The sequence below is a fragment of the Myotis myotis genome, unplaced genomic scaffold (genome assembly GCF_014108235.1).
Source record: "Myotis myotis isolate mMyoMyo1 unplaced genomic scaffold, mMyoMyo1.p scaffold_m19_p_6, whole genome shotgun sequence".
Lineage (NCBI taxonomy): Eukaryota > Metazoa > Chordata > Mammalia > Chiroptera > Vespertilionidae > Myotis > Myotis myotis.
In genome coordinates, this window is record NW_023416368.1 from 23,055,811 (window position 1) to 23,070,954 (window position 15,144).

General features: G+C 36.7%; 1 protein-coding gene across 4 annotated transcripts in view; it reads right to left on the reverse strand.

Annotated features, from left to right (window-relative positions):
- The window catches only part of SPINK5 (serine peptidase inhibitor Kazal type 5), a 72,111-nt gene that overhangs the window by 41,034 nt on the left and 15,933 nt on the right, over positions 1-15,144 (reverse strand). For all 4 annotated transcript variants that reach the window (XM_036315656.1, XM_036315653.1, XM_036315655.1 and 1 more), the window contains exons 5-9: positions 9,058-9,185; positions 7,241-7,304; positions 5,964-6,091; positions 4,446-4,512; positions 1,190-1,317 (exon numbers count right to left, since the gene is read on the reverse strand). In XM_036315656.1, the coding sequence (XP_036171549.1) occupies positions 1,190-1,317; positions 4,446-4,512; positions 5,964-6,091; positions 7,241-7,304; positions 9,058-9,185 (515 nt within the window). The remainder of the gene's footprint in view (positions 1-1,189; positions 1,318-4,445; positions 4,513-5,963; positions 6,092-7,240; positions 7,305-9,057; positions 9,186-15,144) is intronic.

The following is a 15,144-nucleotide window of genomic DNA, read 5'->3' on the forward strand; positions in this document are numbered from 1 at the left end:
CCCTGTCACACACAGAGCTGCAGGGCAATCAGGGGGTTGGGGAGCTCCCCCCTATCAGGCACAGAGAAGGGCTGATCAGGGGGTTGGGGTGCCTTCGCCTGTCACGAACAGAGCAGGGCAGATAGGGAGGTTGTGGCCCCGCCCCCTGTCACACACAGAGCCGCAGGGCGATCAGGGGGTTTGGGCGCTGCCCCGTCACACTGATCCCAGTGCCGGGAGGCCTCTCAGCTCCGCTGATCCCGGTGCTGGGAGGCATATTACCCTTTGACTATATAGGATAGAGGCCTGGTGCATGGTTGGGGGCTGGCTGGTTTGCCCTGAAGGGTGTCCTGGATCAGGGTGGGGGTCCCCACTGGGGTGCCTGGCCAGCCTGGGTGAGGGGATGATGGCTGTTTGCAGCTGGTCACACACCCTTCAGGGTGGAGGTCCCCACTGGGGTCCCTGGCCAGTCTGGGTGAGGGGCTGAGGGCTGTTTTCAGGCTTGCGGGTGACTGAAGCTCCCAACTGCTCCTTTTTTTCTTTTTTATTCTGGGCCAGCTTTAGCTCTGGCTCCAGCTCTGAGGCCTCCGCTGCTGAAAGCAGGTATCTGGTTTGTTTGGGTTCTATAATTGAAACACTGTATCAACTCCAGCTCTGAGATCCCAGCGGGCTGAAAGCAGGTTTCTGGGGTTTTGTTTAGCTTCTATATTTGTAATAATGTTTCAAACTGCAAGCTCAGAGGCCGGCAAGGCAGGCGGGGAACGTTGGTTTCCTCCGTCACTGAAGCAAGCAATCCTTATGTTCGCTTCAAGCTGCCTGGCTGCCGGCCGCCATCTTGGCTGGCAGTTAATTTGCATATGTCGCTGATTAGCCAATGGAAAGGGTGTCGGACATACGCTAATTATCATGTTTCTCTTTTATTAGATAGGATATATATATATATTATTGATTTTTTACAGAGAGGAAGGGAGAGGGATAGAGAGTTAGAAACATCGATCAGCTGCCTCCTGCACACCCCCTACTGGGGATATGCCCACAACCAAGGTACATGCCCTTGACCGGAATCGAACCTGGGACCCTTCAGTCCGCAGGCCGACGCTCTATCCACTGAGCCAAATCGGTTAGGGCTCAACACTGTTCTTATTCATCATTCCAATCAATCGCCACTTCAACTTCTGAATCACTCCAAAGAAACCACATCTGTACTCACAAAATGTCAGCACACAGGGCACATTTGTTGCCATGCATCCTGCCATCGGGGCCACGGACTGGGTCACTCTCCCGGGTACAATAAAGCCTTCCATTCTTCACTTGGTCTTCATATTCTTTGCAAAAATCCTTTAAAAAGACAAGCAATTACATTGAACACGTTTCTACATTTTGATACAGAAAATTTATACCAGAACTTCATAGTCAAAGAATGTCAGATCTTAAAGGTGTTGGTAAACACGTATTACATATTAATGAGAATTAATAAAAATAGTAATTACATTGTGAAATTACTCAGTTCCTGTATTTGCTATGTGGTATATTTATTAAAAGGTAAAAGAGGCTTAGAAAGGATAAGGTTGAGAAAGTATTTCTAAAACTAGCTAGTTCTTGTTAACTTCCAAATCTATGAAAAAATATCAAACAAAAAATCTTTCATGGCGTTCCAACAAAATGCAGCAACCAAAACAAAATAAAATAAAATAAAAATTGACAATGAGAATATAGAAGCTATGAGGTGAGATACTTACATGTTACTTAATATGGATCAAGTCAAGAATAATCCAAACTAGTTGGCAAGGAAAAAAAATAAGATGGTATCCAACAGCATTTGGCTTACGTTAGTTTGTTTTCTCCATGGAATCGTGCATCGTTTTTGTGTACTCTGCTCCTTTATAGATGTTTGTTTATAATTTTATAGGTAGACACCTTAGAGAGAGTGAATCTAATTTTCATTCACTCCCCATCTTAGAGAGATAGAATATCAAGATGAATATTTATTTAGAAAACCTTAAAAAGATTGTGACTTCCCTGCAAAATCTGAAAGGTTTGTACTGATTTCTTGATGCTTTGGTTCAGTATTCTCTGGTTTTTCTTAGTAGTTTTGAAAACTACAATTTGATGTAGGGTAAGTTTATACACACACACATTACTCTAGACTTGGGAATCTCTATATCAATAAACATATTTTGTGATGAGATATATTACTATAATATAACCTACAAAAATGCTTCCCTTTAGCCTTCTCTTCAACTGTGTGACTTTCATTTTTCCATTTCAGCCAAGAAAACATGAACATAAAGTATGGTTTGAGTCAGAGACCTGGGCAGCTGGATTGTGCTTCAAACCCACTGGGGGACCATCATAAAATCTCACTATCTTTGAGACCCAAATCCCACCACCTACACAATGAAGTTTTTGGAACATATGTTCTTTAGGACCTTTTAAAAAATTTTAATTCTCTCTTTTTTAAAAAAATACATATTACTTAGGACACTTTAAAAGGGAATCCTCGCCAAAACCGGTTTGGCTCAGTGGATAGAGCGTCGCCCTGCGGACTGAAAGGTCCCGGGTTCGATTCCGGTCAAGGGCATGTACCTGGGTTGCGGGCACATCCCCAGTAGGAGATGTGCAGGAGGCAGCTGATCGATGTTTCTCTCTCATCGATGTTTCTAACTCTCTATCTCTCTCCTTTCCTCTCTGTAAAAAATCAATAAAATATATTAAAAAAAAATAAAAATAAAATAAAAGGGAATCCTAATTACCTCCTAATAAGAAGATATTTGTTTTTGGAGGAGCAATGGGTGTGCTCCAAACTTCCTGGTTGTAACAACTAGGAATACAGACACAGAAGTCACCTGGTAATCATAACATGGTAATAAAATCAATGCTCAATGATTCCCGTAAGAGAAACAATGATAATTTCAGTTTGTAAGTTGTGATTCACCCAAGGAAATTCTGTAGAAATACTTTTGTGAGCAACCCACTGACAGTTTAATTATGGGGCAGATATTGAGCCATCTCTATAAACCTGTCCTATTCAACATAATCTTGTCCAATGACCCCACCAAAACAATGGCCCCAGCCACAGAGAGGATGAGGGAAAAATAGCCAAGATGTGATGAAAGACAAGGGAAAAGAACTCTCTGTGTTTACGGAGTAGTAAAATACTATCACATGTTGACCCAAGGTTTCAGACTGAAGTTTAACAACCACCACTAAAGAACTGCTTTTCAAATTTCAGTGAGTATTGAACAAATTGTTGACAACTCCGAATGCTTCGTGCTTCTTAACTGAAACACTGAATACCCTATGAAAGTTGAGATTTTTGCTTCATTGAATAGCAATATGAAGTGAAAGGTCAGGAGTTGACTACCATAAACTGGATCTGTGTTTCCCTTGGGAAAGCATGTGCCCTATAATCCACAAGAATTTTATACTTGTATTAGCACATAAAGGTGCAAGACTTAGAATCCCAAACCAATAGGAAAGCAGAATTGAGATCATTTAATCAACCTCTTTATTCTGTTGCCAAGAAAAATTGAGGCCCAGAGAGAAGAGATGGCTGGCTCAGTTTCACACACAAGAGCATGACAGAGCTCAGTCTAAACCTTAGGTGCTCTGACTCCTCAACGAAAGGCTAGCATCAATAATTTTAATTATTTAGCAAAGTAACTGCTATCAGTTTTACTGAAAGTAGGTTAACTAGCCTTTGTGATTTAAGAAATCAGGCTGCATTACCTACAATGCCTATTCTATTAACAAAATGAATATCATTTTCATGCTAGATGGAAAATTAAATCATCTAATAATTCTTAAAAACTTAATTGTGGGTGTATTTTTAAAACCACAAGCTCAATATTTGTTTGAAATTTTCATGTAACAGAAGCAAGACCTTTGTAAATGGGATTATACATAAAATATACTAGTGGATATATTTTGTTCAAAAGACTATAATTATTGTTATTTTATAATTTTTTAACTTAGAACCTCATTTTTAATTTGTAATAAAACTTTACAATTTGGTTTCCCCCCAAAAAACTTCAACAAACTGTAAGAAGCTGTTAATAAAGGTCTTAAATAACAAAAAATTATTTTTAAAGTTATTCCTGTCTAATTTATATTGTTATATTTTTTATAATTTATTCAAAGCAAGATTAATTTACAAGAAAGCCGAAGAGAAGTCTGATGAAAATTAAGTGGAATTTAATTTGCCTAAACTTTCTGACTTACATTCTTTTTTTTTTTTTTAAGCAAAGAGGAAATTGCATATTTTGAGCTTTAGGTGAGAAATGCTGTTTTAAAAATGAATTTAATTATTGTACTAAGAATTGTGAACTTGGAGAATTGTGAAATTAAGGGAAAGAATAATGTGATGATGAAGGACAATGACATTATTAAATGACCTCAAACGGTTAAGCATATGTTTATTAAGATTTATAGCCACAAGAACCCAATTGTGTTGGTGAGTAATTTACCTTTTCAGCACTTCGTTGAATTCTGGTTTCATCGTGTCGCTTTCTATTTTCTTCAGCTTCTTTTAAACTGTGAAGAATGAAACACTTGGTCAGTTTATACCTCGATCCTATTTCAGTGTCCAGTTCTGTGTTAAGCACTTTTATATCTTTTGCCCTAACTTGTTAAACTGATCCACTTACATTAGACAAGCTTTTCTCTGTCTTGAATATCTGAGCCTGAAAATTACTAAAGATAAGGAAGGGTGCGAAACTGACTCACTCACAGTCAATTAGAAGCTTTGTTCTGTGTAACTCGATGGGTGTGACTCCTTGATTGACAAACATATTGTCAGAAGAATTCCCTTTAACAGGCAGAACCAAGAGCATTAAAAACAATGCTGTGACAAGGTGAAACCAGACTGAGTATTGGAAATATTGTCACCCACACCCTAAGTATAGCTTTATATACCTTGTAAAGTATTTCGTTTGCCTTTATGTAAAAGCATTATTGTTAATAAAAGCTACATGAAATTGAGCTTCTAAGTTCTTTCATATCATCTATATCTAATTACAGTATCTTCCTACATTATTATCTTAGTTCTACAGAGAAAGAAATTAAGAGTTAGGGAGGTCAAATTCTCTTTTTGGCTAGTGCATAAAGAGAAAATGAAAGCTGCAGAATTAGTACAGGTTTGAACACTAAAAGCACATGTCTCCTAGTTCTAAACAAGTGAAAATTTGGCTGATTTCCAGTCTAGAAACCAGTTATAACCACTATATTGTAAACCTGTTAAGACATGCCCTTGAATTCTACAACAGTGCACTTTAATTTTCAAAGGCAGGTGTGAAGTTTATTAATCTGTAAATCTTTCTCTAACCAGCTTTTAGAGATCCCAGAGATATATACAGAGCACTATAAGGCTTGCTGGCATACGGATTAGAGTCTATATCTTGTTGAACATCCAGAATATTAAAGACTCATTGGATCGTATTCATACCTGGATCTCAGTGCTCAGAATCATGTCAGGCACCCCGGGAAAGATTAACCTAACAGTTCTTCCCTTTCATAAATTCCATCTTTTATACTAATAATAAATTCAGCCACATGACATTGTTACCATTATTATTATTTTAAATTAGACTTTCATTGTAGTAAGTCTCTAATACCTGCCCCCAAAAAGCAATGCATGTCAAATGACTGAACTAGGTTATTCCATTTGAAAGTGCTTTTTAATTTTCAAAGCATTATGCCTTATAAGACATTGTGCAATTTCAAGTCATTATATGGAACAAATTAAGTCTTGAATTTAATAACTAACTAACATAACCACCTTATCCATTCCTTTTAAGAAACTTTAGCAAATGATATGAATTAAAAAGAGAAAGGCCACTCTGGGACCAAGGGCCATTTTGCCTTATGAAGACAAAAGATTGCATGATAAGGACTTGATCTCTCTGTGGAGTGGTACTTAGGACAGCCACCAAGGGCATCCTCATCAAGCCCACCTGCTTGGCCTGCTTGGGGACGGTGATACTCACAACAGCTCAGCACACATCACACACTTATTGCCATGCGTCCTTCCATCAGGGCCACGAACTGGATCATTTTCCCTCGTGCATCCAAGTCTTCCATCCCTCACATAAGGCCGAAAAGCATTACAAACATCCTAGAACAGAAGAAGAAATGTGACATTTGCCACCTTGATTGTAATCCTTACAATGCTGCTTTCAGAAATTTTATAGAACTCAGTGCCTCTCTGTCCAATGCAAATAGCCATGTAGAGCAGTCTCAGAGGTAGCTCCGTATAATTCACGTGGTGAAGTATGGAACTCATTTACTTATTAATTCACTTATTAGTAAACGTGGATAACCTACTGTGTACTAGAACTAAGGTATTACACAGTCCTTGCCCTCAGCTTGCTCACCATCTACTGGGTCACACAAAGAGAGATTTAAAATACATGCTAAAAGTCTTGATGGAGGTAATCGCTGGTGCCTATAAGAAGGGCACCAAAACTTGACTTAGAAAAGTCATTCAGTGAGAACAAGTCAACTGTGATATAGTGAGATGTTCACTTCCTTCCCCTAACATCAAAGGCTCACAGAATTTTAGTATAAAAAGAGGCTAGTTAATCCAAATCTCAATTTTAGATATGGAAACACTGGAACAGGATGGTTAAGGGGTTTGCCCAAGGTCTCCTGACAGCAAGTGATAATGCCGGGATTTCAATTGAGGTGAGTGACAGGAGGGTAGTGACCTTTAATTTTCAAAACATTATGCCTTATACACAGGTAGTTCCCTTTTTTTAAAAAAAAATTTTTATATATATATTTTATTGATTTTTTACAGAGAGGAAGGGAGAGAGATAGAGAGTTAGAAACATTGATGAGAGAGAAACATCGATCAGCTGCCTCCTGCACATCTCCTACTGGGGATGTGCCCGCAACCCAGGTACATGCCCTTGACCGGAATCGAACCTGGGACCTTTCAGGCCACTGAGCCAAACCGGTTTTGGCAGTAGTTCCCTTTTAACGAATTCCCCCCTCACCCCCCCATCCCCCGCTCCTTCCCTCCCTTCTGTCTTTCCATAGAAAGCTGAAATAGAGCTGAAAGGTCTAACTACTAAAGTAACCTGGTCTAGTTTCAGAAACTATCAATTGCTTTTCATCAAACAAGCAGTATCCCAGTTCAAGCACAGCAAGAATTACTTCTTTCAAACCACCCCACCAACGAAGGAGGAGCAAAGAGCCTTCTTTCTCTTCAAAGTCAGCGCCCCAGTCCCACTGTTTCCCACCCTCTGACATTTGTGCTCACCTGCTCTGGATTGCTGCTTTCACACTCCCCTTCGTTTTTTATGCCGACTTGGGACCTGGTTTTACTGGAATTGAAAGTTCGGAGACATCAGTTTAGTATCACAGAACTTCTCATCATTTGAGTGTTAACTTATCTTCATTGTTTTATGATTCTTTGCTCTTGAAAACAGGCGTCACATTGCATGATTTTCTTTACTTACTCTAAGGAGAGCCTAGGTTTGTAACTTGGAGTCAAAGAAATGAAATCACATTGATGGGGCAATAAGATGCACACCTGTAAATGTTATTTCCAGATTTGTTTTACTATGTCCAGAGGGGACCTTATCAGAATTGTGGGAAAAAGTAAAGCTTGTAATTAGATATTAGATGCCCCCCAAGGAACTTTGTTGTTCTTGGTTTTAATAAACAAATTCAAGTTTACAGTATCTAGCATCCCATTATACCATCCTTTGTTTTTCATGGAAAGTTCATGAAGTCTTAATAATTAACCTTATTCCATCTAAAAGAGCTTTAAAGCATATCTGAAAACATAGAACCATAAATGTAGGACACACTTCCTACTTTCTATAAAGATAAGGCAGCTTGCAACTAAAGCATTTATATAACAACAAAAATACAATACAAACAAGAAAAGTAAAAACTTAGTGAAGTGATAAGAAACGTGTTATATAAAAAAATATCAGCTGAAGGGAACAAAAATATTAAATTCCACATGATTCCAGAGTCTTCTAGTAGACCGAGCTAAGAAATGCAATGAGCAGTATGACTCTCACTGCACCGTACATGAAGCATACCAGAAACGATGGGGAGAAACTTACACCTGAACCAGAGATTTAAAGAATCTACCACAGGATTCCCCATGTAAGTAAGAGTAGAAACTAAATGTGCAGTGTGCTCACAGCAGTGTTACAAAACAGGTATCTAATAAAAACCAGTATGCTCTTCCCATGTCTGTTTTTGCTTTCTGTTTCTTTATGTTGTCCCTTGGTAAGAGTTGAGGATCTAATTTTAGAGTGTATTTCTGAAAATGCAGTCATGTGAGGGATTGGAGTGATTTAATCCAGTGGTGCCTTGGTTAAGATACTTATTACAAGGAGGGATAAGCTTGCAGAAGCTTGAAGACTAAATCTCTTTCATAGCCTTTACCACTCTTCTCAGACATTGTTTGTTATATTTACAAAAACTGTAGAGCAGACAATTACAGATTGAGGTCACAAGCCAGAACCTGCAAAGCAAGTATGCTATCTTGTTAGTTGAATACAATCGATAACCAAACCTAGTATTGAGGGTGGAGAAGGAACAAATGGGACAAAATATAGGACAGCGAGATGCTTTATTGATGTGGTGAAGGTTAAAGAGATAGAAAGTTCAACATTAAGAGTCCCAATTACCTACTCTAATACTATAAATTACTGAGAACGTAATATAAGTTGATGATTAAATAATTCCCTGTAGAACAGAATACAATCAGAAATAGATAAACAGAAAATAGATACATGTGTGTAGTACATTGCATGTATGTATAGATATATGCATATCTATACATACAAGCATATATATATATATTATATAATATATATATATATCTGCTTCATAGAGGCAGTGAGAACCATCTGATAAATAGCACACAAAAGTGCTTTGTAAAACATAAAGTGATATAAATATTTTTCTTTAAGGGTAGTAAAAGAAGTGGTTCTAATAATTTATGGATGACTAACTCCCACAAAATGAATCATTAAAGACCATAAGAAAAAATGTGTCATGTAATTATACAGAGAAAATGCTGTAGGGAGAAAGCCTGCTTCAGAGAATACTCACATGTTCTCAGCACACAGGGCACATCTGTTGCTGTAAGTTTTCCCATCTGTGCCACACACAGCTGCATTATCAAAGGTACAGATAAAATCCCCATCTCTTTCTCCTTTCCTGAAATCATCGCAATTCAACTGTAAGAGATGTGGTTAAAGAACATAAGAACATTAAGAGAGAAAATATTTCTTAGGTACTTAATTACTGGTTTTTTGTGTGTTTTTTAAAATATATTTTTATTGATTTCAGAGAGGAAGGGAGAGGGAGAGAGATAGAAACATCAATGATAAGAGAGAATCATTGATCGGCTGCCTCCTGCACACCCCACAGGGGATTGAGCCCTCAACCCAGGCATGTGCCCTTGACTGGAATCGAACCTGCAACTCATCAGTCTGCAGGCCTAAACTCTATCCACTAAGCCAAACTGGCTAGGCACAGTGGTCGGCAAACTGCGGCTCGGCAAACCACGGCTCGTGAGCCACATGCGGCTCTTTGGCCCCTTGAGTGTGGCTCTTCCACAAAATACCGGCTCTTCCACAAAACACCAGCTCTTCCACAAAGTACTGACTTCTGCGCATGGGCCACGAAGTTTCGATCGCACTGTATGTGCGCGCCCGCACGTGGTATTTTGTGGAAGAGCCACACTCAAGGGGCCAGATAGCCGCATGTGGCTCGCGAGGCGCAGTTTGCCGACCCCGGGTAGGGCATAGGTCTGTTTTAAGCCCACAACAATATAATTCACTGGAGAAGAAAAACATATTAAGGAAACTACACTGAGATAATAAAATCAGGGATAATAAAACATGGTTCAAGAACAGAGATATAATTAGATATGAGAAGAATTTCAGTATAATTTTAGCTCCTTGCTGTCTGTGTAAGATACCAAATCACCTCTCTGAAACTTAGGACTGTTTGTCTATAAAATCCTGCTTGCCTTCTTTACAGATTGGTATTGTAGATCATACATTTTCAAGCTCACTGTAAACTATAAGCTGCAGTAAAGTTTCTGTTATTACCAGTTAGGGTAATGATCACAAGCCAGATTTTTAGGTTCATAGTTCTAACTCTGCCACTTACTAGCTATGTGATATGGAAAAGTTACTTAACCTTTTTGTGCTTTAGTATCCTCCTTTGCAAAATGCATATAGACTGCTCTCAGGATTATAAGAGATTTAAATATATTAATACATGTGCAGCATTTAAAACTGTGCCCAGTACATCATAACCACTTATTGTTCTTGTTCTTGCCCCTGTTGTTTTCTCTATTGACAATCAAACCAATAAAATTAAACACCTTTTAGAGATAATTGGAGAAACCCCAAAATCATGACTCTCATAATATGATATATACTCAGGGATAAACTTGAACAGTGAGAAAAACAACTGCACTAGGTAATAACTAAAGACTAGTGTTTAACTCTCAGATCAGCCACCCACTTACTTCATCTCTTTGAACTTCACTTTCCTCATCTGAAAAATGGGAATTCACACCCTATCCACATTATAGATTCATGTTGAAGATCAAATGAATACTTATGAAACATTATTTGGCAACTCACTACTGTGACATAAGCTAACTAAAAAATATATAGAGTTAACTTGAATTTACTTTCTTTCTAAAATCTAAGAATAAAACCGGAGATTTTTTCTTTATGATGTCACATTGCAAAATAAAATTTTTGATGTCAAGATCGTCATAATAAAAATATTTAAGTATAGATATGAAACATATAAAATATAGACCTGAACCTAGTGTGTCATACAATATAAAGAACAAAGGTAGGATGAATACAAATATATAATGAATTTGTAAAACAGAAGATTACATTGAGAAACAAAGAAGCCAACAAAGAGGGAAAAAATAAAATAGAAAAGAAAAGCTATAGGACATACCCCACTATTCATGCCATATGTTTAGGAAGAGGTAAAAAAAAATAGAGTGAAAACAGGATAAGTAATGGCCATATGTGTTATTTTCATCCATTCAGTTTTTTATTTTTACTTAAAAGACATTACACACACACTAGGCTCTAGGCATTCCATAGACTGTCACATTCCCACAGGGAAAAAAAAAGAAAGAAAAGAAAAATAAACAACAACAATAAAAAGAAATGCATGCTCTCAGAAACTTACATTCTAGTGGGAAGAGATAGGCAATAAATACAAAGAATTTTAAATTATAGTAAGTGCTATGAAAAATATACTGAACAATATGATAGCACCTAGAAGAGTGGCTATTTTAAATATAGTGTCAAGAAAGATCTCTCAGCAATGGCAATATTTGAGGGGATATGAGATTAATGAGAAGGAGCCGGCCTTTGAAGATCTGAGGGAAGAACATTCTAGGCGTAGAGAACTCCTATTGCAAAGGATTTGTGATAGGAACTAGACTGTTCTCTTCACTGGGCAAAAAGATGAGGAGTATGGATGGAGTATAAGAAAACAACAGGGGCCTTGCCAGTGTGGCTCAATGGTTGAGTGTTGACCTATGAACCAGAAGGTCACAGTTAGATTCCTGGTCACGGCACATGCCCAGGTTGTGGCTTGATCTCCAGTAGGGAGTGTGCAGGAGGCAGCCGATCAATGATTCTTTCTCAACATTGATGCTTCTATCTTTCTACCCCTCTCCCTTTCTCTCTGAAATCAATAAGAACATATTTAAAAAACAACAACAGGGAGCTGCTGATTTTCTCGGAATAATCATTTTGTTGAAACTACAGAAGCCTCAGCAATGTGAATCAAATTTATTAACTTCCACAATCACTGCTATCCCTCTTCAACAGAAAAATCAACCGCAGCATACTAGGTCACAGGTGTTAGCAGAGTGATGACAGGGCAGGTCAAAGCCCAGCTGGGAGGTGATGAGAACAGATGCAAGCATTTACTGCTCCACCTCCTCCTCCTCCAAACCCCAAGGGCTGGTGGAGCACAACCTACAGAGAACACCTCTTCCTAATGCTGACAATTGCTGAGATCTTACAGACGGATTCCTGACCTGGTGAGGTGGCAGTGAACCAGAGTGTGCAACACTGGCTCCAGAACCTTCAGCTGTGGGCCTTCCCTTTTCCTGTCCTTACACTCACTGGAGAGAAAGCCACTAAAGCTTGGCCTTCAATATTATCTAACTCACTTTAGCAGGAAAAAACACACAACTAAAGCCATCAAGGAATATTACAGTAAAAATATCTGTATATTTGAGGAGTAAAACAGCATAAAAGATGGTAATATGAACAATATTCAGTATCAACTGAAGCAGAACTATTGGAATGCATAGAAAAATAATTTACTGAGAACATAACTATGCTTCAGAGAGATGAGGGAAGATACTGCAATATAAAGCAAGAAAAAAAGAAGTTATAAAGGAAGAAAAAAGTGGAAGCTTTAGGTATGAAAAATATTTAAATGGTAATAAATAAACCAATATAAAGAATAAAAATTGGATAAGTACAAATACATAATGAATTCATGAACCAGAAGATCAGATTAGAAAACTCACATAGAAGACCAAAACAACAACAACAACAACAACTAATTTAAAATAGAAAAAATCTAAAAAAACATAAAGCATAAATTTAGAAATCTTCAAGAAGAGGTAAACGTATACAGGAAGAATATTTGAAGAAACAGGGGACATTGCTAAAATTCGTGAAAAGTGAAAGAAGAAGAAAAGTAGCCATAGCAACTCAAATCTATACTCTGGGCAATAAGAAAACTGTGGAAGTTTAGGGGATTTTAGCAAAATGAACTGAGAGCAGACTAACACATTAGGGGAGAAGAGATACTAACAATAAACACAAATATTAGCAATTGTGATAAATTATAATTACAGGTATTTGATTTAGGGTACTCATGAGAAGAACAACAAAAAGATATGTTACATTTAAGACATCATCAAAGAAAAGACGAAGGAAGAAACTACTTCAAAAATAATTTATAAAAAAGTCTAGTACAGTAACTAAAAATATGAAAAATTGTGAAAACCAACTCCTAGTAAAACAAGTAACAAAAAGTATAAATTGACTAACCCCACAAATTAAAAGATAATTTGTGTTTAGATTTAAAGTATAGGAACAAAGAGTTATTTTATTTTATTTTCAATTTAGAAGGCACTGGGGGCCAGGTGGAGCCTCTTTCTTGAAGAGACACACCCACCTTTGGCCTGTTCTGCTTTTTATTTATTTGAATAATGTGGAACAAAGAGTTATTGATCACAAGAAAAAATTTTAAAAGGCACTCATATATTACAATAGGATAAAAAAGATATATATAAGGTAAAAATGAATGAGAGCAGTGCAGCAATATTAATGCTTAGGATACAGAATTGAGTCCAAAATGCATCCTAAGGGGGGGAAAGGACATTATATAAAGTAATAGGAAGAAGGGGAAAAGGTAATGTAATCATGAGCTTAAATTACAGGTTCTAAAAATGTCAACAACCAACAGAATATGATAGATAAATCAACGACTGGAGTAAGAGATTTTGGCACACACTTCTCAGAAACTAATATATTGGGGATTAACAAAAAAGCTGATATGATAGATTTCTAGTATGACGTATAAAGAAAGAGATGAAAATAAAAATATATGCAATGTTTATTGGAAAAAAGATAAACATTGGATATACACACAATGAAAGCATGTTATTCACTAATTTTAAAAGTAGTATTTAAATAATTTTAAGTAAATTTATGGAGTTATACAACCATCACTATAACCTAATTTTACAATATTTCCATCATTCCGAAGGTTTCCCCTGTACCCATTTATAGTTAATCCTAGTCCCCAGCTCCAGCCTTAGGCAACCACTGAACTTTCTGACTCTATAAATTTACCTTTTCTGGATATTTCATATAAATGGACTCATATAAATGGTATATAATTGATTCTGGCTTCTTAAATTTTTCATAATATTTCTTAGGTTCATCCATATTTTAACAGCATCAGTGGTACATTCCTTTTTAATTGCTGAATAATATTTCATTGTAAAAATGTAGCTCGTTTTGTTTATCCATTCACTAGTGGACATTTAGGTACTTAGACTGTTTTCAGTTTTGGATTATTTAAAACAATGCTGCTATGAATATTCACATGCCTGACTGTGTGGGCATGTGTTTTCACTTCATTGGTGTAGATTTCTAGTACTGAATTTGCTAGGTCATATTTAACATAACATCATATTAAACACAGCAAATATTAGCATAACATCATAAAATAAGATATATTAAAAATAAATTCATGTTTAATTCTTTTAATATTGCCAAACTGTGTTTCAGTGTTCCTGCACCCTTGTATACTCCTCTCAGTAGTCTGGAAGTGTCCCAGTTTCTCCACAACCTTAACGATATTCTGTATTTTCTATCTTTATGATTAGAGCCACTTTAGTGGTAGTGTAACTATCTCACCACAATGTACATTTCCCTAAGTAATAACAATGTAGAATATATTTTTATGTGCTTATTAACCATTAATATACCTTTAGTGTAATGTTTATTTTTAGTTGAGTTCTTCATGTTTTTGTAATTGAATTGTAAGAAGTCCTTATATACTGTGGATAGAAGTCTTTTACAATACATGATTTGTGAACATTTTTCCCCAGCCTATTACTTGCTTTGTAATTGTTTCAGTGATCTCATTTCAAACACAAAAGTTTCTAATTTTGATAAAGTCCAAATTATTAAATTTATATTCATGAATCATGCTTTTGGGTTCAAACCTAAAATCACTCATTCAAATTCCTGATTTTTTGTTATGTTTTACTCTAAAAACCTTATAGCTATAGCTCTTATACTTGGGACCATAATCCATTTTGAGTTATTTTTTTGTATGATATAAGGTAAGAATCTATTTTTATAGTTATAGCTATTCAATTTATTAAGCACTGCTAACTGATCGTAAATGTAAGGTATCTCAATTCTATTCCATTGATCTTTATGTCTGTCCTTATACCCAATAACACACTGTTGTGATCACAGTTACTTTCAATAAGTTTTGAAGTCAGTTACTATTAAGTATCCCAACATTTCTCTATAAATACTAGACTCAACTTGTGAATTTCTACCCCCCAAAAAAAACAAAAAATGTCTGCCTGAATCTTCA